The 23393-nt window shown below is 45.6% G+C and overlaps 1 protein-coding gene across 7 annotated transcripts; it reads left to right on the plus strand.

The window, feature by feature from the left end:
• The first annotated feature begins 6 nt into the window (after positions 1 to 6).
• SERTAD2 (SERTA domain containing 2) lies at positions 7 to 22231 on the plus strand. Of its 7 annotated transcripts, XM_014446736.1 has the most exons (4): positions 7 to 195; positions 652 to 732; positions 17009 to 17942; positions 20046 to 22231. In XM_014446736.1, the coding sequence occupies exons 3-4, from the start codon at positions 17013 to 17015 to the stop codon at positions 20178 to 20180; spliced, it is 1065 nt and encodes a 354-aa protein (XP_014302222.1). In that variant the 5' UTR covers positions 7 to 195; positions 652 to 732; positions 17009 to 17012; the 3' UTR covers positions 20181 to 22231. The 7 variants fall into 7 exon arrangements, with proteins under 7 accessions (XP_014302222.1, XP_006083340.2, XP_023602092.1 ...); XM_006083278.2 differs by lacking the exon at positions 652 to 732; XM_023746309.1 differs by lacking the exons at positions 7 to 195; positions 652 to 732 and adding an exon at positions 3937 to 4066.
• The last annotated feature ends 1162 nt before the right edge of the window (positions 22232 to 23393 follow it).

A 23393-nucleotide genomic window follows, 5' to 3' on the forward strand; every position in this document is an offset into this window, starting at 1 on the left:
CTCCGCCGCCACCATTGTATAATGTTCCGAGCGCGCAGGCAGTGGACGGCGGAGGCTTAGCTTCAGTCTCGCCTGCCGCCCGCTCCCCGGCGCCACCCTCGGCCCCCGGAGCCGGGCGCTCCGCATGGAGCGGGACTAGCTGGAGGAGTGGGCTGCCCCCTCCCGATGCGCTAGTTCCCAGCGGAGCTGCATGTGGTAAGTTCTCCCGGCGCCGGGCCGGAGGGGGTCCTCCGCTGCGCTGGGCTCCCCCTGGGCGGGGGGGCGGCGGGGGGACCCGGCCGAGGGCCGGGAAAGCCGCCTGGAGGGCGGAGGAGGGCCCCGGGCGGCCGCGAGGGTCGTGGAAGCCTCCGCGACCGGGACCTGGGCTGGAGCAGGTACCGGGAGGGGAGCTCCCTCCCGCTGCTGCCCGGCCCGGCGCCCGGGGACGCCCGGGGTGAGGGCTGGGACCCCCCAGCCGCCGGGCGCAGATCTGCTGGGGGAAGGGCCGGGGACGGGAGTCACGGACCGGGGTCAAGAGGGTGTCGGGAGCTCCCCGAGCCCAGCCGTGAGGCCGAGGGAGCTGGGAGCTGTCGCCTTTGCTGCCGGGATGTGTGTGCGTGTTGGTGGCGGTTGTGTTGTTGTGAACGTGCGAGACTTTTTTTTTTTTTTAAGGCTCGGATTGCTGCCGCGAAGGCTGCTTCACTTTTGAGTTCCGTGCCCGGGTTTGCATCCAACTTGCTCTGGCGTGTTTCTGTGAGTTTTCCTGTGTTTTTCAGCTTAAAAACAGCCCTCTCTACCCTCTTTTCGCCCGTGTGCCAGTGAATTGATTTTGAATATACATGCATATTCGACTCGAAGTTAGAAATCTACAAGTCATCTTGGTGGTGACCGCCTGTGACTGAGAGGGAGGGGGTGGAGGGGAGCCAGCTGTCCCAAGCCCTGGACTTTGTACCGTCAAGACAGAGGGTGCTGGGAGAGGGACAGTGCATGGAGAGAAAACCCAAGTTGTTCCTACGTTTCTCCTTGGTCATTAGTTACCTCACCTCTAGCAGAATTCATAGTAATAGACTGAGATGGGAGTAGAGTTCCTGGGTTTACTCTTGTTTCATGAAGAGATTAGGTAGGTACTTTGTCTTAGAATAACTTTTTGCTTTCACATCGGGTAGTTTCCGGATGTTTCGGGAGGTAGAAAGTAAGTTTTTACAGGCACTGAATGGGGAAGGGCCGTCGGCAGGGTGAGCCATCAGACTCAGGCTGGAGCAGTTTTTGTTTGAATCGAATCGAGCAGCCCCGGTTGGCCTTCAGGAAGACAGTACGTAAATGTTTCCAAGCTTTGTTCATGAAATCTGCTTTCTGATTTCCCAATATATGTTAAGAAATGTCTACAACGTGTGTAAAGAGCCTGGAAGTTGTAGTGGCCAGTAGGATCCCTGAGGCCTTGAGTGTTCAGAGTAGCCTTTTATAATGAGGGACTCGTCTCTGACAGGAGTGAAGTGGGCTCTTGGCTCCACTCAACCCCTGGAGGACAGTCCACCTGAGAGCCTCCGGGTTGTTTTGCTGATGGGGGTGGGGGGGTGGAGGGGTGAGTTGCTCAGCTAACCAGAAGGCACGTCTCACCCCAAGAGCTCCTCCCATTGCCATTCCTCCCCCTTTTTATAGCAGTCTATTCTGATTTGAGTGTGCTAGGGTGTGCTGTGAGGATGAAAATACCCTCCTAAGATCCCAGCTCCTGGTACGAGCAAGAATCTCTGCTTCCCTGTTCATTTTATCAATGTCTTCGTTAAATTAAAAAAAAAAAACGTGAGGAACGTTAGCAAGTTTTCCTTTCACTTCATTGATTTACTTAGAGGTGTTATATGTTCGTGTAAAGTTGTTTATGTTGGTCATCAAGCTTGGCGCCCTTTAAAATAATTTTACTCCCCCCCCCCCTAATTACAGTGTGTATCACCATGTTGCTCTCAGATGAGAAATCTTATGAGATGGATTTGACAGCCTTTTTGTGTGTTTGTTTGAAACACTCAGCTCTGTTCCTTGCTGTATTACAGCAGGCAGGAGAGAGGACTGGAATTTTATAATACCCATCGAGTGCGGACAAGGGGTGTCCTAGGGAACAGTTTTATTGTCAGGCAAGTGTCACTGCTGCTCCTTAGGTAACAGCTGCTCAAGCTTGTTTCCCTTTAAGGACCAAGAGAAGGATATTAACTCACATTTAGAAACATCTTTGGACTCCTATTTACTGAATTGCCTCTCTTGAAAGCATTTTTATTTAATTCAGGCGCTAAAATTTACCCAGTTACTATGCACTGATTATTAATAATGAGCATAGTAAAATAGCATATATTACGATATTTTAAAACTCACTCAAATTTGTGTAGCAGCTGATAGCTTTTGGCATCCACTGTTTTAAATAGTGATCCAGTGGCAGAATAAGTTACAACACTACTTTAGAAACATGTACACATACACAAAACAGATCAAAAGATAGAAGGGGGAGTTGGAGATACACATCCACATACTTAAAGATATTTTTCCTGTGGGTAAATAAAGGAGCAGATAACAAATTATCAGTATCAAGTTATACTAAAAGTTTACTCTCGGCCAAAACATTTTATAATAGCTAAGATGGGTAAAAGCTACAATAAAAACTTTTAAAGGTTTTTGTTTGTGTACTTATTTATCTATTTAATTATTTTTTGCTGTAGTTTCTTGTTGAGGAACACTGGTAAGAGCATAAAGCTATATCTTCTATTTCATTTATATCAGAAAAATCAAGATGATTTTGTCAGTTTTACATATAGATTAAAATATGTATAGATAAATATGGTATTTCAGAGTGTGAACTTTAATTCACTTGTAGAATTTTTTTAAAAGTTTGCTGCTACAGAAATTTTATATTTAGTGTTATGGCATATCCTATAGGAAATAACTATAGTTGTATTAGTTTCTTGGCAAAGGAGAGAGAGAGAGAGAGAGAGAGAGAGAGAGAGAGAGAGACACTTTCTCTCTGATTACTGAGCTCAAAGATCACTTGTACACTAAAGGCACCATAGGGCAAGCTCCAGTTTTATGGAAAACTGGCCTCGCGATAAGGGGAACAGTCACCATCCTAGGTCTTTCCATTAACTGATCTGGACCAGCAGAATATGAAATTCTAAAAGTGCAGTGGCCACTGCGTATGCACAAATCATGTATTTTCTACCCACTGTTAACATCCCTTAAACAATGGACAGAAACCTGAAAGCTGGGATGCCAGCAAGTGTGTGGATGTTCAATTTAGTTTTAATATTCTCGGAGGAGCCGGCGACTAACCAAAGTTGGCGCATGTCTTTTTAAGAGAAAGTGTCTGCAGTGGCCAGTGCAATTGGCATTGAAGGCCAACTCCTGCCCTCTGCACAGATGCTGGGAAACCCTGTGAGCAAACTGTCCCTGGAGCGCCCATCCCTCATTGTGCAGAGCAGCGTCTCTCTCCATGAGCACTGTGTGGCAGTTCATGCTTTGTATGAATCTGTGAATGGCATATGTCAGGCCAATAAGACAACATTTCTGTTCTGGGTAATAAATAGAGGCCTTGTTTTTTGTTGTTGTTGTGTTTTGTTTTTTCCTTGAAGATCATGAGACAAACAAAACATGCTTGGCTGTCTAAAAATTTTCTTTGAAATACAAATAAAAAATCGAAAAATACAAAGACAATATCTTTGACAACGTATGATTTCTACTAGGACGAAAGAGACGCGTATCTTCAATGCGGTGCACACTCCCTTTTGGAAGTTCTGCTCTCTGTTGTGGTCTGAGGGCCCCTAAAGCTGGAAAGGCTGGTTCGTCTCCTCCCTCGAGATCTCCTGTTCCTCAACTGAACTGAATTGAAAGTACCTGCCAGGTGTCACTGAAGCAAGCACCACAACTTGATCGATCTCTTTAAGCAGTCGGGGAGCCCGTAGCTGTGTTCTGCACCCACGGCAGCTCTCAGTTCCAAATGGAGTTGGCATCCGCTGCTCTCTGGGCTGGCCTCCTCTCAGGCTTGCACACTGTGTGTCCAGAGCCGGGCCTGCCTCTGAGCAGGGACCGCGGAGGAGCGGAGGAGCGAGGGGTGAGTGTGCCTGGCTGGGCGCCGCCCTCAGTGGAGTGAGCTATGCGGATGCGTGGGGTGGGGGCTGGAGGGAGGAGAGCGGAGGACAGAGCTGGAGCCGACTGTGCAACTGCTACAGCAGGTCTGACTAGTTTTAGGTGCCCAGAGGCAGCTTTGTTTCTCTAGTAACTTCGGGTAGCAGCAAACCTAAATCCTTAAAATGACTTCACGTCTGTATTACTGTCTTTTTCGCCTCTATGCAAAAAACCTGTAGCTTTGCAGAGTTACTGTTTAATTCTAAGATTTTTTTTTCTTTAAAAACTTTCATAGGTTGTGTGTGTGTGTGTGTGTGTGTGTGTGTGTGTTTCAGGAGTTTCACATAGGAGAATGGATTCTGGCTCTTAAGGACATTTTACACACAAACACACACACACACACACACACACACACATCTATAGTGGGCTGTGTGAACCTGTTGAACAAAAGTAAAAAGTTCTACTTGAATATGCCACGGTCAAAAAATTAAATACTGAAAAGTCACTCTGCAGATGAGCCTTTAGCCCCTGGCTGGCTGCTTATCATCCCACACCACGCTCCGGCAGGCCTGCTGGAGTACCCCACCCTGGTGTTGAGAAGGGTTGCCCAAGTTAAACTCAGGGAATCTGAAAGTCCCAAGGTCATCTCTCCTCCAGACAGGTTTGCATAAAATTCTATCCACACTAAGGAGATAACGAGGTGGCGACTGTTTTAGACTGATCTGTCCTCCCCGAGTGCTTCTCCCGTTTTATAACAATAACTGGATACAGATTTGCTTTTCAGATTTCTTTCCTTTTTTTGAGGAGGGAGCCTCCGTGTATGTGTGTACTTCTGTGTCTTCCCTGCTGTCCCAGAGAGCCGAGCTGGCCGTGGCGTTTGAGCCCTGTGGTCTGCGGCTGAAGAAGTTTTTGCACTGCCTCTCTGCTTGCCATGAGCCTCGTGGTGGTCTTCTCTGAACAGTTTTTAAAACAGATTAATATTTTAAAAGTCTTTTTTACCATCTGATGAGTGTTTGCTGTCTAACAGTAATTGGCTTACAAATTCAAAATGCAGATCCCTAAGTAAGATAGGCGGGAGGAATCGGAATGTTCAGGAATGTCCAGGGGACAAGCGGGGGAGGTTGGAGGCAGGCGATCTCTCCCTAAAGGTCATTGAAGATCCTTGAAGTAGTAAGAGGTAGCTTCCTAAGAAAGTAAATATTTATTACATTCAGTGTAGTACTCTGATTATTTTGATTATATTTGACTAGATGACTTTGTGTAAAGTTCTGTGGGTCATTAATTAACAATACAGAAGAAATACATTTGATCTCAGAATAGCCCCCAAAGTAAGTAAAAATGGATGGCCGCCACATTTACAAATTATCACTCACTGCCCTCGAGTTTAGTTTGTATCATTTCCTTTTTCTACTTTGTGAATTATTCACATATATGCTATCACGTGTAAGTTGTTTTTGTAAAACCTTATCACTAGCCTGCCTAGTTCATAGAAATAAGTAATATACATACAGAATATGCATGTTGCTTACATGGGACAGATATTTACACAATAGAGTAGTTACTTCCTTCCTTTTACATGCCTGTCTTTATACTCATATGTCAGATTGTAGAAATTTGATAGTTTTCTTTTAAGGAATTCAGGTTTAGATCATGTAATACAATGTTTAGATTCACTCAGTAAGTAAATAAATAACATTTCTCTGCTTTTCTTCTTTAAACTGGGCATGTGGAAATTAAAAGATGAAATATGTTTTGTGTTTGTGAGGAATATTTTATAGCATGCCTTCTTTTAAGCAGTTTTTCACAGTAATAAAGCATTCCAACATTGAAAGCAAAGAAAATTAAAAAGTAATCATAACCGTTAAGAAACACTTCCATCAAAACACTTCCTGATGTAGCATACTTAGTTTTTATTTGTTTTATTCAAGGCCAGTAGTTTAACAAAACCTCAAAGGAAATCTTTTGTTTAAATTAATATGCAATCGTACATTTCACTGACTTGTTCTAACAAATTACATTTATCTGTTTTAGTATGTCTTTTTTTATATATCAGATAGCCCTCTTTTAAAAAAACAAAAAACAACAACCATCACATACTTTTGGCAAAGCATTTGGTTTCTACCTTAAACTCCCCCCCCCACCTCCCATGACATTGTTTATTAAAGGTCTCGTGTGAGGGGAAAAACAAGGTATCTTTGGGGAAAAGATGCTACAGGAGGGCTGAAACCAGAATCCCATCCAAGCAATTATAAATACAGGAGAAAAAAATATTTTCATTATGCATAGGAATGGGGGTGGGGTGAGGTTTGGTAATCTTTACAGGCACATAATCTTAAGGGAAAGAAATTCAAATCTAAGTTCTCATGTTAATGAGGCTTTAGATTCAGCTAAAGATGTGTTTCTGACACCAAATTATTATGAAGTAGCACCATAATTTAAATGCTTACTGTAATATATTATTTATAAAAAATTACAATAATATTTACCAAGTTTCCTATGGAAATATTGGAGATCACAGTTCAACTCTTACGAACATTCTTCCTGAACACACATCATAGAACTGAAGTTTGTATTTGAATGGAAAGAATTCCAGCAAGCACTTATATAACTTGCCCCATTATCTCTGTAAGGTTAACTGTGTTGCGTTTTATAATTAAATGACTTCTCTCCAATATCCTTTGTGAAGTTTTCCCAAATAACTGCTGTGTCTGTTTAGCATGTAAGTAATTTCCTGATATTAAGAAGCAATAGGATTACTGAAGGCTTTTCTATACTAGTAAAATTCTTAGCTCTTACCTTAAAACTCATTGTGTGGTTGGGACTCTACCTTAGTACCCCCAGTGGAAATTCTGAACTGTTGGCTTCTCTGAATCCACATCTTATCACATGGGTTTGTGTGTTTGTTATTGTTTGTGTGTTCTCACTTGAGAAATCCTCCCAGAATTTTAACCATGGTCTTTGAAACATCAGTGTTTCTTATATACAGGCAACAACCTTTTCTGCAGACAGTATTTCCAGAATTTGGCTTGCTTAGCAGTGTCCTGCAGAGACCGGAATTGAGGAACAATCTTGGAAAAGTGTATACTCTGAGAGATCTGTAGGTAGACATTGCTGTGAGTAATCAGACTTCAGGAGTGCCTTGTTGCTCTGCTACGCCCCCTTGTGGCTGGATGTGGAATTCTGTCTTTCAGAGCTTGAAGGAGTCCCGACTCCTACTGGGCATGTTTGTTTACTACACAGAGCATTGATAGTTTTCTTCTGTGTAAAATAACCTATCACGTTAATAAAATAGTTCTCGGTGAGAGTGTAAATAATTGATTGTGCTTACTTGATTTTTTTAAATTTATAGAATCTATTGATGTGTTGTATTTTTTTTAACTTTTTATTATGGAAAATTGCAAACATACTCAAAAGTAAAGGGAAGAGTACAATGCATTCCTTGTACTCATCACTCAGCGTCCACAGTTAGCAACATTTTGTCAGTGTTGTATCAGCTACACAACCAGGTTTTTTTTTCTAGAGTATTTTAAAGCAGGTTCCAAGCATCATATCATTGAGTATGTTTTTGTTAACCTTAAATTCTGTATAATCTTGCCCAGTCTTTTACTTTACATGTGCAGTGCTTTAAGCCAGAATCCTTAGGTAAAATAAAAGAATTATTAGCATTTCCACTGTCTCTGAAAGAAAGTGACTGGTGACCCTTGCTTCATGAGTTAGGTTTAAAACCCAAAATTCCCAGCTGTTGGAAGAACCAATCAGACAGGATATTAGAAACATTTTGTACTACCTAACAGTTGCACTATAAAGAAGCCCATTTTTCTTTCCAGATGTTGATTAACCAGGCCATAATTTATTCCAAAGAAATATTTACTTGAAACATTATCTCCCAGAATTGGACTTATTTTGCCTGCTAAATGCAGTTAGTTGTCAAGCTTTAAGTGTGTGTGTGTGTTTTTTTCCTTTTTTCAAGAGAACAGATTATATTTAACAAACCAATAGTGTCAGAAACTGTCTTCAACTTAATACAGGTGTGTAAAAATCCTGAGCAGGAACGCTAGAGTGTCTTAAAATGTGGCCTTTAGAAGACTCCCCCAAATAGTACAAGTCTTTGTTGTTGTTGTTGTTTTAAGTTCACTTAGAGGTTGACTTCCTGGCTAAATTTCGCTGTGTCTCCAGGCTTTGAGATGCTGTCAAGAAAGCAAAGCGGATTGTTCCCCCTGAAGTTCAGAAACTGTCTCCCTTGGTCTCCTTCGAAAGTTATTGTCTGGCGATTACTAAGCCCCGGGTGCGGTGCCCGCAGCCGGAGCCCCCTGCACAGGGGAGAGGCGGGGCAGGCACGCTGCAAACAGTGGTGTCGGGTTACAGCTGCAGACGAGCACCCCAGCGCGCCCAACTGGCTTCGGCTAGCGACTGGCTTCATAATGACATTGCCGATTTGTTAGGGGAGGCTTTGTCTTACTTACCAATTAGTATGGCTGTGACTGCAGGGACCTCATCCTGGTTGAGCTTTGGTTTGAAAAAAAGCCCATCCGGGCAGCTTCAGGGGTTGTGTTACTGACATCCCTTGTCTTCTGGGAGCCCCTACGCTTGTCTGTAAATAATAGGAGAGGCTTTCCCCCCAGTGAAATTTTGCCCCTGTTATCTGCCATTCCCCTGGGCCAGAGGCAGTCACTTTGGAGTCTGAAGGCAGCCTTTGGGGGTACTGGTCCTCCCCCCTTGTTTCCTGGAGGCTCAACAAATTGCCACCCAGGTGCTTGTGGGGGGCGGGTGGACGGGAGGGGGGGAGGAGGACGGACGGACTATCACTACTTCGGTGCTTGCCACACACAGCATTACACAGCCTTGGATAGCAAAACCTTGGAGGACTTGCCTGTTTCTCTCAGCTCCCTCTCCCATCCTGTCCGCACCACCCTTACCATGTCCTTTGGGGTGGCCTTGTTCTCCTGGCGTGTTGTTACCTGCGGGAGGGAGGGTGCTCAATGAATGGACATTATCGGATGTCTGGGTCCTGTGTGTTTTGAAGGTGGGATATTTTAACAGTGTGGAAAGTTGTCCAGGCAAACGTGTCTCCCCCCATTGAAGTGGGAGCAGCTTTCCTTCCGGCCTGAGCGTTGCTGTGTGGCAGCCTGCGGGCAGAACGATGGCTCAGAGGCCCTGGCTGGTGGGCAGGTGTCTTTGTTAGGAGCAGAGGCTGGATGTTTGGACCACCTCTAAAGCCGGGTCCAAAACACATCTTAAAGCGACTGCGTGGGGTGAGAGAGGAGAAATGAGACGATTCTGTTGCACAAGTTGTCGCAAAACCATTTCTGGCCGGCCTCTCTCTTTTGGTCTTGGAAGTCTGTCACATACACAATAATTTTGCCAGGGGCGCTCCTTTCTTCTGCCACTACCCCTAAAAGAAACGGAAAGAATGTGTTTCCACTTAAAGGACTTGGGGTTTTGGCGACACAGGATGTCAGAGTGAGGAAATAGCCTCTGCTGGCCTCTTCGGAGACACTCGTCACTTCTTCTTAGCCTCTCTCTGCAAACAAGGTAGGACCAGGAGGACAGGCCGTGGTTCCGAACTGTTGGCATCGCTGCCGCCTCTCTGTGATGAGCAGTGTCCGCATCGGCACTTCTGGACGCTTCAGCCACCAGTGGTCACACTTGTGGTCACACTGGACAGTGGAGTTGAAGAGATTAGGGATGTGGCTTCTTAAAGCTCCCCTTTGAATTAGGCACCTTTTCCTTGAGAGCTGTTAACTAGGGTTTAAAAGGTGGTGTTTTTTGTTGTTGTTTTTTTAAGTATAGCATACAGATCCTAAGTGTACAGGCCAGTGACTTATACCCAGGCAAACACCAGTGTCTTCGCCACACGGGTGAGGAGGTAGAGTGACCAGCTCCGCAGAAGCCGCGTGCCCTGCTAGGCTACCCGTCCCCGACTGCAGACACGCGGCTTGTTCGCTGACTTTTGAAACAACGTGTCACTTAATCGCGAAGCCTGCTCCACTTCTGAGAAGGGAAAACACTAGATTCTGGTTGTTATTTACTAGTCCAGAAGGATGTTGGAATAAGCTCTTGAAAATGTGCACAAGGTAGGAACCAACTGAGCCTTGAGTTGTTTAAAAGTAATGACTTCTGGGATCCGCCATCACCCATCTTTGCATCTAGGTGGTGTTGAGCTGGGAGCCGATTTCACACCCTCCACAGGCACAGGGCCAAGCACCTCACCTCGTTGCTGCCTTTTTGACAATGTGGTCAGTCCCACCTTTCCCAATCATGTGCTCCCTTCAGAAACTGCGACCAAGCTATCAATTTTGACCCCCTCTAAAGACCTTTTGAAGCATTAATTCCCTGGATATCGAGCAGGATGAGATGAGTGGCTTTCCTGCTGCCTGGGGTAATGGCTATTGTTTGGGATGAGTTACGCTAAAGCACAATGCAATGTTTACGTCTCTTTTGGACCAGCAGAGTCAGAAAGCCAGAAAGGCAGCCTTGGTAATGGGCTGAGGAGGGCTCCCCACTCAGGCCTCTCAGGAGCCCAGCAGTGATGCTGCCCGCACCCTGCAGGGGCCTGTCAGTCCGTGGCTACCAGGCTCTGGGCCTCTAGGGGGCACTAGTGGCCACTGAGGGCTATGGTGAGCCTGCAGGTTAGAGCAATGGGTTTTGTTGTTAGTGGGGCTGACAGAAGTGGTAGTTTGCACCAGTAAATTTAACATCCTTTTTGTTTTATTTTATTTTATTTTTTATTTCAGAGAGGAAGGGAGAGGGAGAGAGAGAATGAGAGAATCATTGATCGGCTGCCTCCTGCATGCCCCCTACTGGGGACTGAGCCTATGACCCGGGCATGTGCCCTGACCGGGAATCCAACCGTGACTTCCTGGTTCCTAGGTCGATGCTCAACCACTGAGCCATGCCAGCCGGGCCAAGTTTAATAGTCTTAATTTAAAAATCATGACATTTATTTTGACAGTCCAGATAACATTAAAGGAGAGAGGGGTTTAAAAAAATTTTTTTTAATCATAGCTTGAATATGTAGTTTAAAAACATGGAATTAGAGAACTTTTTTGATCACTTGTGGGTTTTTGTTTTTTTTTTACTTGTAGGTTTTTTAAATACTTACATTTAATAATACTTAATGCCTTAAACATGCAAAAGCTGTGAAATGTTACCCTTTTAATTATTTAGTGTTTAATTTAAACATTTAATTTAAATGTTTCCGTTCCTTTTTGGCCTCGCTGCCATCATTCACTCTGAGATCACAGTAAGAAGAATCTGGGCCCACGGGCCAGGGGGACCTGATGTGTCCGTCGGAGGAGCTGCGTGCTGTCAATAAAATTGAGCTGAAGACGTCTTAATCCCGCATAGTCTTCTTTCCAATGTCAGCTGTCGGTTGCCATCACGGAAACGCTGTTTGTTCTTTTATTGCTTCCTTGCTGAGACACGGATAGGGAAGACTTCAGACTCGGGTTTAACTGAGTAGAGAGATTCTCAGGCTTAAACATGAAATGGCCAATTGAGGGGAGAGGAAGTCGTGGTTCCTGAGGTGAGGTTTCCTGGGCCCCACACCAGACCCGCTGAATGAGAATCTCGGGGTGGAAGGCAACAGTCTCTGTTCACATGCCCCAGGTGAGTCTGATGCTCACCCACATTCCAGAACTCAGAGCGGCCGGCACAGGAGAGCGTGCTGAGCAGAGCCCTCCCTCTGTGCCCCGGTCCCAGGACTCCCTCAGCCAGGCCCGCCTCTCCTCCTCACGCCCTCCCTCCCGGGCCCAGTTCACACTCAGGACCAGAGACACACGTCTCCAACTTCGTGACCGTTCTTCTCTGGCTGTCCCGTAGTGTCTTTCCTCATTCTTTCCATTTACCGTTTACTTATTCAGCAACTGTCTAGGGAGCATCTTTGGTGGGTCAGGGACTGCCCTGTCCTGAGGAGGTGAACAGAACAGGCAAGCTGCGCCCTCCTGGGGGTTACTGGTTGGGTGGGAAATAGACATTAAGAGTCCATCCCCCCTCAAATACAAATCTCCAGGCCTATCTCCAGCAGTCTCTCCGGATACTCCAGTCCGTAATGACCTCTCAGGTTCCTTACTGTGGGCGTCACTCAAAATCTTGAAATGCAAACCCCCAAGGATCAGGTAATGCCATCGCCTGTTTCTCCATCCTCTTTCTTCCGAGGATTCTTCTAGTGACATTTATTGCTTTTGATCATGTGCCCAAGGGGACTGTAGCTTTGAGGGCAGCCCGGTCCTTCTGAATGAAAGCTGCACAACCGGGAGCCAGGCTCGGTGTATATGGTTTTATTCCGTATTAAACTTTGTGGAAAACTCTGAAAGAGAAGTTTTCATTTATATTGCTTCCTGTGAGTTTTGTTCTTTATTTTCAAAACTTTGCTGTAGTTAATAGTTGCTAACAAGTATGATAAGAAGATTAGAAAGCCAGGAGTTTGTTCTAACAAATGTATTGGAGAAGGGAAGGCGTCTTATCTCAAACCTTTCCTGAAGAGCCACTGACCGACTGTTCTAAGGAAGAGTGCCTGTGGTTCGTCTCAGGGCCCTTTGCATGGGCCGAACAGGGAGGCCCCCCCACCTCCATCCTCCTCTTGGGGGTCTCTTAACAAGCCCTGAAGCCCAGATTCCCTTTGGGGTCTTTGAAGGTGAGGGAGGAGACAAAGTGGGGTGTCAGCCGGGTCACAAGCACCTCTTCTGGGTGAGCTCCGGGCCTTTCAGACAGGAACCCCCTTCCCGGCACCTGGAAGCCTTTAATGAGCCCCAGCTACTGCCTGTCTTCTGGCTGCAGCCCGGCGAGGCCTTTCAAAAGGTCACGTGTCTCTCGGATAGCCTGCTCACTGAGCTATTGTTGTTTCGTGCAGTGCAGTGCTGGAGGCTAGCCGCTAGCTAGAGGCTCAGGAGCTGCCACTCTGGCTTGGGCCAACCTGAGCTCAGGCCCTGAGATGCTGTGTGTTGGCTTCTCGCCCTCCCCTCGGGTTCTTGAGAGGCTTGTATTTTCTTGTTTGAATGGTGTCCTGCTCCAAGGAGGTGGTCGGTAATACGCCACTGAGAGTGAGTTCCTCTCACGTCCTCCCACTTCTAGGAGGCCGAGCGGGAAGACTTGATTCTGAACAGGATTAAGCAAACTTTGGATAAGCTTTAACTTTGTAGAATTGATTTTTAAGTAAAAATGTGGGCTAGGTTCTGTGATGTTGCATTTTATTCCTTTCTATAAAAATGTAGGTGGAAGTAGGGTTACACATCATGATTGTGTGCCTTTTGCAATCTTACTGGGTGTGTGGAGCCAGTTTTGCCTCATAAAGAGAAACAGAGAAATGAAGGCAAACCTGCTTTGAGACATACTCTGTCATGGGTCCTTATTTACTCATTTGAAAAGCATCCAAGATTCGATTTTTTTCTGTCTATTCCTGCTCACAGAGTTTGCCTACACGGGCCCTCCTCCTTCCCCCTCCAGACAGCATTACAGGTTTCTGATGAGCTTTTCCTAAATCACGGGTCATCCCGCAGCGATGACCAGCTGGAGCATTCTAATTGGAAATGAGGTGCTTCTCACATGGCAGTCCCTCTGAAAGCCTCTCCTCAGCTCCGGGAGTTCTGCTAAATGCCTACAGGACTGAACGCTTTGTCAATATTTGAGTTCCAAGGATTCAGTGATTATTTCTAGAGAAATGTGAGTTATTGGGAAAATCCTGTTATTTATTTCAGAAACAAATCTTTATCAGAAACAGTTCTATATCAGTGACTAAAAGAAAAGGACAAGTCTATAGTGCCTTGCCTACCTTTCCTCAAGAAAGCCAGCAAAATTCAAAGTGGCAGTGAGCTGACTAGTTTGCTTTTAGTTGTGCATTTGGTTTACATTTTAGGACAGTGTTTCTAAAAGTTGCTGTGATAAAGAACCATTTTGTTTGATTTCTTCCTCCTTCATAGACTAATACTTTAGTAGAACACAAGGAAAATAATTGGTAGAGAAATGAAATGAAAAGTACAAAGATGTAAAATAGAATCCTCGTTCTTTATTAGATCTACAGACATACAGTTGCTCTTAAATTTACTATAAAAGTTTCTCAATCATATAGTATCTCTACTTACCTCATCATGGACCAGTAACAGTTTACAGATCATCTATGGACCACACTTTGAGAAACACTGTTTTAGAGTATTTGTGTATGCTACGGGTCTAACATATGTGTGCCTAGTGCTTTAAAAGGCCAAAACTCAAAACATCAGAGTTTGGAGTAAAAAAAAAAAAAGTATATTGATTGAGAAGGTACCAACCAAGAAAAATGGGAGACCTTTTGGTGACTCAAATCCATCTTAAGAAGGCACAGAGTTCAGGCTTCTTTTATGTCAAGGGAAGTGGAAATGGGAGGGGCAAGACATGATTGACTACCAAAGACATACGGGTGCCAGTGAGGGTCTGAGGAAGATTGTTGACCCTGTTGATCCTAGTTGAGGTGAGTCCAGCCTCCAGGTTCCTGCAAATCTTTGATAAACCGTATATACTCCCCTTATCTCCTTGGGAGAGGCACCTTCTGGTAAGGGGGTGTTTTTTTTTTTTTTTTAAATTCAAGGGAGAAGCAGGATTCCTCTAATGATTAGCATGTCTGTATGCAAAACTAAACAGATGCCATTGGCCTGAAGGCCATGGGAACAAAGCAGGCTTGACCAAGATGGAGTCAGAGAGGCCGATCCGTTCGCTGTTGCATGTATACATTTGTCTACTCTGTCACACATGTTTAAATGTCTTGGGTCTATTCACATTATAATATATAACATAGATCATCTAACAACTTTATAGGAGAACTAAATGCACTTAGAGCTCTTTGGCAAAAGCGGAATTTCTCTGGAAGTATTTAGATGCTTAAATTGTAAGCAAATACAAACAGTATAATTGTGAATACAGTTATCTGTTTCAAAACACAGTGGTCCGGTCACACTTCTAAATGCATAAAGTAGAAAGTGTTTTGTAACGTGAAACGAAATCACTTCCTCTCGGATTCACACTGAAGTTTAAATGGGCACAGACACTTCAGATAGGAAATGTTCTACGCAAAGTATATATACAAATGAGACTCTCAGCACTACCGAGTAGGAAATGTTTGTCACATGAGGTCTTAGATAAGCAAGTAGTCACTCTCATACCTCCCTCGCCTTAGGGAACAATTCATTATGAGACTGGTCTTTGGTTCTAGTGATTGACAGACATTTTCTTAATGTTTATAAAATGCGGAAAAGTGTTTCATGCAAGTAGCTCCACATTTTTATGAGCATTAACAAATTCTCGAGCTGATTCTGACATTGATGCGTTGCAGCTGTCTTCTGTCTTTCTCTCCCTGAGACTGAGGCACATGGAGGTCGTCACCTCCACTGGGACCTGTGTGCCAGGCTCTGTGACCACCTGCACATCTGTCCGCCTCCGGGGGCAGCGTGGCCTTCTTCAGCGAAGTGTTGGAAGGAATTTCTGAAGTTTCATTGTGGTTAGCTGTGTTCCTTTAGGATTAGGCTCAGAGTTCAAAATGATAAGGAGGTGTGGGAGAAATTACTCAGCCCCGTGAAGACCAGGCTTTATTCCCCTGAGGGACCCACTGCCTGGCAGAGAGCCCACGACAGCATAGATGCGGAATGAGTTAATGAAGGATTGAATAAGGTACCGTCAAAATCAGCTGAAACAATTCAGTAAAAGGCAAGTCACTGTTAGAAGAAAAATTGAATAACTTTTTTCAAAAGCACGTGCTCGTACATGAAGATATCAGAGTGAGTGGCCTTGAGGAGAGCATGTCCGCGTGTCCGTGGGTCCGTGTATAGAAGGTGAGAGAGCAAGCACGGGCTTGGCGTAGAGCCATGTCTCCTGGTCTGGATGACAGAAGGACAACATTCTCGATTAAATAGTCAGAAGTTAAGGTCCACGAGGTAAAGGCCAGTGGACTTGCGCTTGTTGTGTTGAGATGGTCGAAGTTCTGAGGACGGTGCAGCCAGCTGAAGGTGTCTTGACTCGGGCCAGGGCAGCTGAGGAGGCGCCTCAGCCTAGGCTGTGAGCGTCAGGCAAGGTGGGGCAGGAGCTAAAGTCCCACCCACTCCCAAATGCTCAAGGTCTGAGCTATGAGAGTGCTGATTTTTTGAAATACATATATATATATCTGGACTCACAGTAAGTATTTTGTTATGAAATGTCTCGAGTATCCAAACAGCAATGCTTATAATCAGAGCACATTACTTTCAGTTAGTCCACTTGCATTCAGATATAGCTGTATGCAGTGACATTGAGCCATGGAAAAACTTGGGCAGGGAAATCCACATTCTTCCACTTGATTCTAGACTGAAAAGCGGTGGCAGCTTAATCACTGTGGTCATTTAACACAGGCCAAGTGCTTCACCACGTGTCACCAGACAGACAGAAGGGCTCTATGCATAATGAGGAAGGAAAAGGCGTTTTGAAAGCACACACAGTTCTACCAAAATTGTGCATGTTCCCTCCAAGTTGGTTCTTTTAATCGTTCAAGATGTGTTCAGGCTGTAACCTCTGACACCTTTATCTGTCCAGGTCATAGCATTGTAAGTGTCTTTCTTGGGCTTTAAAAATAAATCTGTTTGGGGGAGGGAAATTGAACCTGCATGGTAATGTTAGGCAAGCGCCGGAGCTGAGAAAGTAAAAATCACGGTTTCCATGGTAACGTTTAACTTGTCTGGGTCCTACACATTTCCCAAGAAATACATTCACCAGACTGTGGAGTGAAAAACATTGCTCCACGGGCACACAAAAGTAGATCTTCCAGTTCCCTGACTCTCAGGTCTTCCCCCAGTTAACCCGTGTGCTCCAGCAAAGCCTGGGCCAGGGGCTCGCAGAAGTCCACGCCCTGACCTCTGAATCAGCGTCGTCCTAATGGCAGCAGTAAGTTCTCCTGTGATTAACTCCGTCTCCTTCCTTTCTCCTTTGCCAGATATATGTTGGGTAAAGGCGGAAAACGGAAGTTTGATGAGCATGAAGATGGGCTGGAAGGCAAAATCCTGTCTCCCTCCGACGGTCCGTCCAAGGTGTCTTACACCTTACAGCGCCAGACTATCTTCAACATTTCCATTATGAAGCTCTACAACCACCGGTCCCTCACCGAGCCCCGCCTGCAGAAGACCGTCTTAATCAACAACATGCTGCGGCGCATCCAGGAGGAGCTCAAGCAGGAAGGCAGCCTGCGGCCCGCCTTCACCCCGTCCGCCCAGCCCGGCGCCTCCTCGCTGAGCGGCGGCTACCGGGAGGCCCCGCCCGCCTTCAGCGCCCCCGCGCCCCCGCCCGCGCACCCCGGGGACCTGGCCAGCACTACACCCCTGGAGGCCTGCCTCACCCCGGCCTCGCTGCTCGAGGACGACGACGACGACACTTTTTGCACTTCCCCGGCCGCCCCGCCGCCCGCGGCCCCCACCAGACTCCCCTCCCCGGCCCTCCCGCCCGAGAAGGACAGCTTCTCCTCCGCCTTGGACGAGATCGAGGAGCTCTGTCCCACATCTACCTCCGCCGCCGGGGCCGCCACTGACGGCTCCAAAGGGGGCGCCAGCGAGCCCAGCGCCCCGAAACCCGAGGGGCTCCCCGACGGCCGCCCCGACGACCCCAAACTGATGGACTCTCTGCCGGGGAATTTCGAGGTCACCACGTCCACGGGGTTTCTGACGGACCTGACCCTGGACGACATCCTGTTCGCCGACATTGACACGTCCATGTATGATTTCGACCCCTGCACCTCCGCCTCGGGCACAGCCTCGAAGATGGCCCCCGTGTCGGCGGACGACCTCCTCAAGACCCTCGCCCCCTACAGCAGCCAGCCCGTCGCCCCGAGTCAGCCTTTCAAAATGGACCTCACGGAGCTGGACCACATCATGGAGGTGCTCGTGGGGTCCTAATCCCCGGGGACCCCCCCCCCCTCCCCACCCCCCCGCGACCGTGCCCGCCCGGACCCTGCGAGTGTCCCCGCGCCCCGACAGCGCTCCGCACTGTGCATGCACCCTTGCTTGCCTTTTTCAGAGAAAAAGAACGTTTTACAAAAGGATCACACTAGTTTTTGCTTTGAGCAGAGTTGGAGTGCCTTCATCCAAGTATGACCACTTTCAATACACGTTTTTGAGTGGTTCCTCAGAGACCTACTACCCTGGAATAGGAAAGAATACATTTGAAGACAATGTTGCTATGTCGAATGGCAAAAATGAACAGTTCAAGTGAAGCACAAGGAATAAGATGGGAAAGCTGTAAATTGCATGTGCATATTTGTCTATTTTTTCTATAAGTTTTATTGCAAGAGGTAAAACAAAGAAAAAGTATATATATATATATATATTATTTAGATAATCTCAGTACCTTTTCCGGCATTTTCGCCCTGTATAGGTTGACTTGGCAATTCAGCCTTTTTAGAGGCATTAACTCCTCGTAAGTGTTGCATTTACATGGCTGTTTAGAAACTGCTGCCCAAATTTATTTTATATTTTTGTACAGATTCTGCAGTTTATGATATTGTTTTTCTAAAAACAAATGCTGTTTATACATATGAGATAGCTATTTTGATAGGATTTGCTCACATAGTTCCTGCAAACTTCAGATGTACAAGTTGCACTTGTACTTTTATAGCGTTGTAATGTTTTATATGTGTTTGGTGCAAAGAGAAAATTGGATCAAATCAATCCGCAGTTGACGTCCCCCAAATGCAGACACACACACACACACACACACACAGCGCTTTAAGAAAGGGCCAGGCGATATCACACCCAAATTTCACAAGCTCCGGCCTCCTGGCATGAACACCCGCCAGCACTGTGACTTCCAAAGCCAGAGCCACATCTGCTCATCAAACTTGCATTAAGCAGTTGGCGGGAGGTGGCCATGGAGCTCGGGGTTTAAGTGATGGTTCTCTTTAGCTCCCTCTCTTGAGGGGGAAGACTACCGAATACTCACTGTATTTATGCCAAGTTTGCGCTTTTAATTGTTTTTATTTTTTTTAAAAAAAAAACCCAAATCTTTCCTTTTTGGCATAATTTTTATGATGACCTGAAATTTTACATGTGAACAAAATTTTATGAAAAGCAACCAACCTCTACTTGGAACTAAACCCTTTTGCAATGCTTAGGGCTCCTAGAGGAAAAAAATCTCCCCCAGAAGGCATCCATCATGTTGCCCAGTTGTCTTTTCCAGCTTCCCTTCCCTCTGTTGCTAAATGCTGAAAATGGTATCTTCATGATCACCACCGTGAGCTCGGCCCACCTCGGCCCACCTTGGCCCAGCCTCGGATGCACTCTTGAAACAGCCGAGGAGTTGGTCCCATTATGTCACAGCTTCCAATCTGGTTGCTTTCTTGAATCAACTGCTTTAACTACACTTCACAAGGCTGTTTTTCCCAAATACACAGGACTTTCTATGCATGTTCCTCCTCCTCCTCCTCCTCCTCCCCTTGCCACCCCTACCCCCAAACCAGGACACTTGAGAAGTAGCTTTTTATTCCTAACGGTGTACATTTAATTTTGAAATGTTTGCAATGTATCATGCTTGTTGCCGACATTGTTTATGGCCTTTTCCTTTCAGTTGTTTCTTTCTTCCAATGGTACTGTCGCTGGTTACATCCTATATTTTTGAAATGCAGGTGGCTTCTTTAGGAATAACTTTTATATTTATTTAAGAATTTTTAAATTATGGGATTTGTGTTGTTGTTGTTGTCTTTGTTGTTAGTCATTTGTCAATATTCAGTCACCAATTCTGCTCACTTCTTGCCATGGATAAAATTGAGTCTTTCTGGCCAATTAAAAAAAGACAGCTTTATAAGATGGCACTTTAAACAAGCCATAGATAGTTTTATTTTTATAATGCACATGGCAAAACAAATACATTTGTGATGAAGGAACTGCTCATCTAATCAAAAGATTCATCGTGTATGGTATGATTAAATCTACATTCTAATTTATTTCCCCTCCCCTCCCCTCCCCCACTTGAATGTGTTTTTAAAGGCTAATTATCAACTCAGGAGAGCAGTGGGAAACAGATCAAATTGCTCTTGTTCTCCTACAAGCAACCTCCACCAGGACACCTTGTACTGCTGCAGATGTGTCATTTCCTGTGATGGGACCAGGGACCATATATAGGTGAGGGGAGGGTTGTTGTAAATGCTTCCAGTGTTGCTGTGCCTGTCCGTTTTAAGAGCTTCCTTTTTCTGTGGAGAACAAGCCAGCCCAGATGCCACGCTTTCGATAACTGGAGGACCTGGTAAACTCACCACATGCTGCACACTTATACATACGTATACATACACAATAGTGTTGATTATTCCGAACAATAACAGGGTAAGGCGGTTGATTTGCCATTGTTAAAAGCTGATTTACAGTAACTTAGAACAACTGTACTTGGTTGGATTAGCAAATCGTGTGTTTAAACAAATCCCATATGTTGGGCAACAGTTCAAATAAGCACAGCGAAGTGTTGCCCAAACGTGGTCTCGGACTCTAGTATTTGTAAGGCTGGTCTTGAAAATCAAAACAAACAAAAAAAAAACCACCCCAACATCAGGCAAATGCTTGTCAGCTCTGGACACCCTTGCCATAAACGCTCGATACTCACGGTCTTCTGAGGAAGACCTGGGAAATGAGTGGCGCGGTTTAAAAAGAACAAAACCATCAAGTGTTCCCAAAGCGATGTCCCAGCAGGGAAGACTGTGAGCCGTGTGCGATCTGCACGTCCCGGTCTGAGTGCGGACTGGGGCGTGCCTCCCCCGTGCAGAGGACATCGCGTGGCATTCAGAGTCAGGCAGGCAGTTCGAGGTGCCTTCATGAGAAAGACATGCTGGGTGTGACTGGGAGAGGACACCCATGGACAGTGATGTGCAATGAAGTGACAAGATGAGAGCAGAATATTAAGAGCTTTGAATTTGAAGTGATTTTTTTTTTCCATAAGTTATTTATTCCTTTTTTTTTCTGTGTAAATATATTTATTTTACTGTGGAGCTCTAACAACATCTGGATCGTAACATGTGCAGAATGTATGGTAGGAATGTATTCTCTGGTAGGAATGTCAATCTGTATTAACAGGGGGTCCAAGCCAGACCCCCGGGTCGTCTCATCATATGCCCAGTCCACATTCATTTGTACTCTCTTCTCCAATGTGGGTCTATTTGAAATATGCAAAAGGTATGGGTGAGGGATGTTTCAATACCTCCAAATTTTTAAAGAAAATCAAGCATCAAAGGGTTGATCTTTTTAAATGTTTTTTAGTAGCACTTTCTCTCTCCAACAGAAGGGGCAACCACACCGACACCCTTGTTCACACCACAAGGTGAGAACTAGCCAGAGCCTCCTCTACACCTCGAGTGTCTTTATCAATTGAGCTTTTTATTGCCATAGCCCCTTGGCGCGTCCCAACTGCCCTGAGGTCAATCAAGGAAAATTTCTTACATAAATAAGCTCCAAAGAGCCAAAGTATCAACTTACGGATCGTTTTTAAAGCTTAAATTTATTAACCACCTTTGTGGTAAACAATGAATTATGAATACCGCTGGGCAGCCTTCTTAAATGACAGATGTTGAAAAAAAAAAAAAAAGACTCTACCTAGTGTAGCGATTGATATTTTCCATGAATTGTCTTAATTTAAAAACCTTGCTGTTACAAATTGGGCCTTCCTACATTTTATGAAAATACCGAAAAGAGCATATTGGACCTATTCTGGCTGTAAATGGTTAACTTCCTGTAATTGCCGGCGAACGGCGAGGTGTATGTTCCTGCTTGTGTACCATTGTCTTCAGTGCTTCTAAGAATGAGTCTAAATGTTTCTTGAAAATTAGCCAGGATCAAATGCTATTGCAGACAAAGCCAATAAAAATCTTGGACATCTTTTTGGGGATAATAAGTTTGGAAGAGAAGTGCAGTCCATACAAGCAAACAACCAAGATTTTGGAACCGATGTACATAGTGACATTTGGTGCATAGTTTTTAAGGAGGATTTTGTCTAAAGAGGAAGTGTAACCTTTCCCCCACAGACCTGAGAGCTGTGCCTTTTCTATGCAATATTACATTGGAACCCCGATGGCTGTATTCACATGTAGGTTTGGGCTGTAATCGAAACAACTGGACAGATGAAATGTACATGGAAATGAGCAGTCTTACTTTTGTAGTTTTATATTATACAATAAACAGTTAAAAGGTGACAGAGGTGCGTGTGCAGCTTCCTTCTGACCGAAACAGAACCAGCTCAGGACACAATATGCTCGTTTTAAGGAACCATCCCCCGTGGCCTCTGCCAGAGCTGGTGCCGACGACCTTCCCTCACCTCATGCCGTGGTCTCAGGAGGACCTTTCTCTCCTCACCCTGCCTCTGGGGCCCTTCTCGGACTCCTCATTCTCACTTCTCTCCCTCCAACTCTCTGAATAGTTTTTTTTCCCAGGGTTTGGGCAGTGACTAGAGTGTTGCAGAGCCTCCACTCCTGCTGGCTTTCCCAAGGGAATCTAGTCCACTCAGGTGTCTGAAAACTTGTTTTAAGGTCCTGCCTCTCTCCTGAGCTCTGGACTTAACTATCTACCAGACTTTATGTGTTTGAAAACAGCCTCGTTTCCCCCATGGGGCCTGTTCTTCCCCTCTGGGCCTCTGTTTGGCCTCACCACCCTTCCCCCAGGCCTAATCCCCCCCCCTCCCCGCTCCCCCAACCTGTTCTCCAGTCCAAGCCACATTCTGTTCCCAAATGTTCGCCACTCCCCACCACCTACTTTCCATCTCCACCACAGCTTCCCAAGAGGGGGCCTCTGGTTAGTGCTCCTGCTTCCTAACTACGCCAGTACGTCCTTGATGCTCGAGTTGACATCCCAAAGTGCCAGTGGTTCAGGCATTTGTTGCACATCTTCCAAGCAGTCCCCCTGGTTTATACAGCCTGGCCTCCCCCTCCGCCTTCCAGAAGTTAATGGAGGAGATCCAATGCAACCTCCTTGGCAGCCGGGACATCTGTGACGGGCCTGTGGCATCTAGCCTTGCCTGGTCCAGGCAATTCTGGCCACCATACCAGCTGGTGAAGAGATGAAGGAGTGGCCTGGAGATGAGAGGCCTGGGAAATGAAGGTTCCATTCAATCAGCAATGGAATATGGGGAGGGGTGTTGGGAGAGGTGTTATGGGTTGAACTGTGTCCTCAAGACAAGTTATGTTGAAGTTCCAACCCCCAGTACCTCAAAATGGGATCTTAATTTGGAAATAGGGTATTTACAGAGATAATCAAATTAAAATGAGGTTGTTAGGATGGGCGGGCCCTGCTCAATATGACTAGTGTCCTTAAAAGGGGAGCAGATATCAACACAAACCCACAAGGACAGCGCCATGTGAA

The sequence above is a fragment of the Myotis lucifugus genome, unplaced genomic scaffold, assembly GCF_000147115.1.
Source record: "Myotis lucifugus unplaced genomic scaffold, Myoluc2.0 scaffold_6, whole genome shotgun sequence".
NCBI classification, from domain to species: domain Eukaryota; kingdom Metazoa; phylum Chordata; class Mammalia; order Chiroptera; family Vespertilionidae; genus Myotis; species Myotis lucifugus.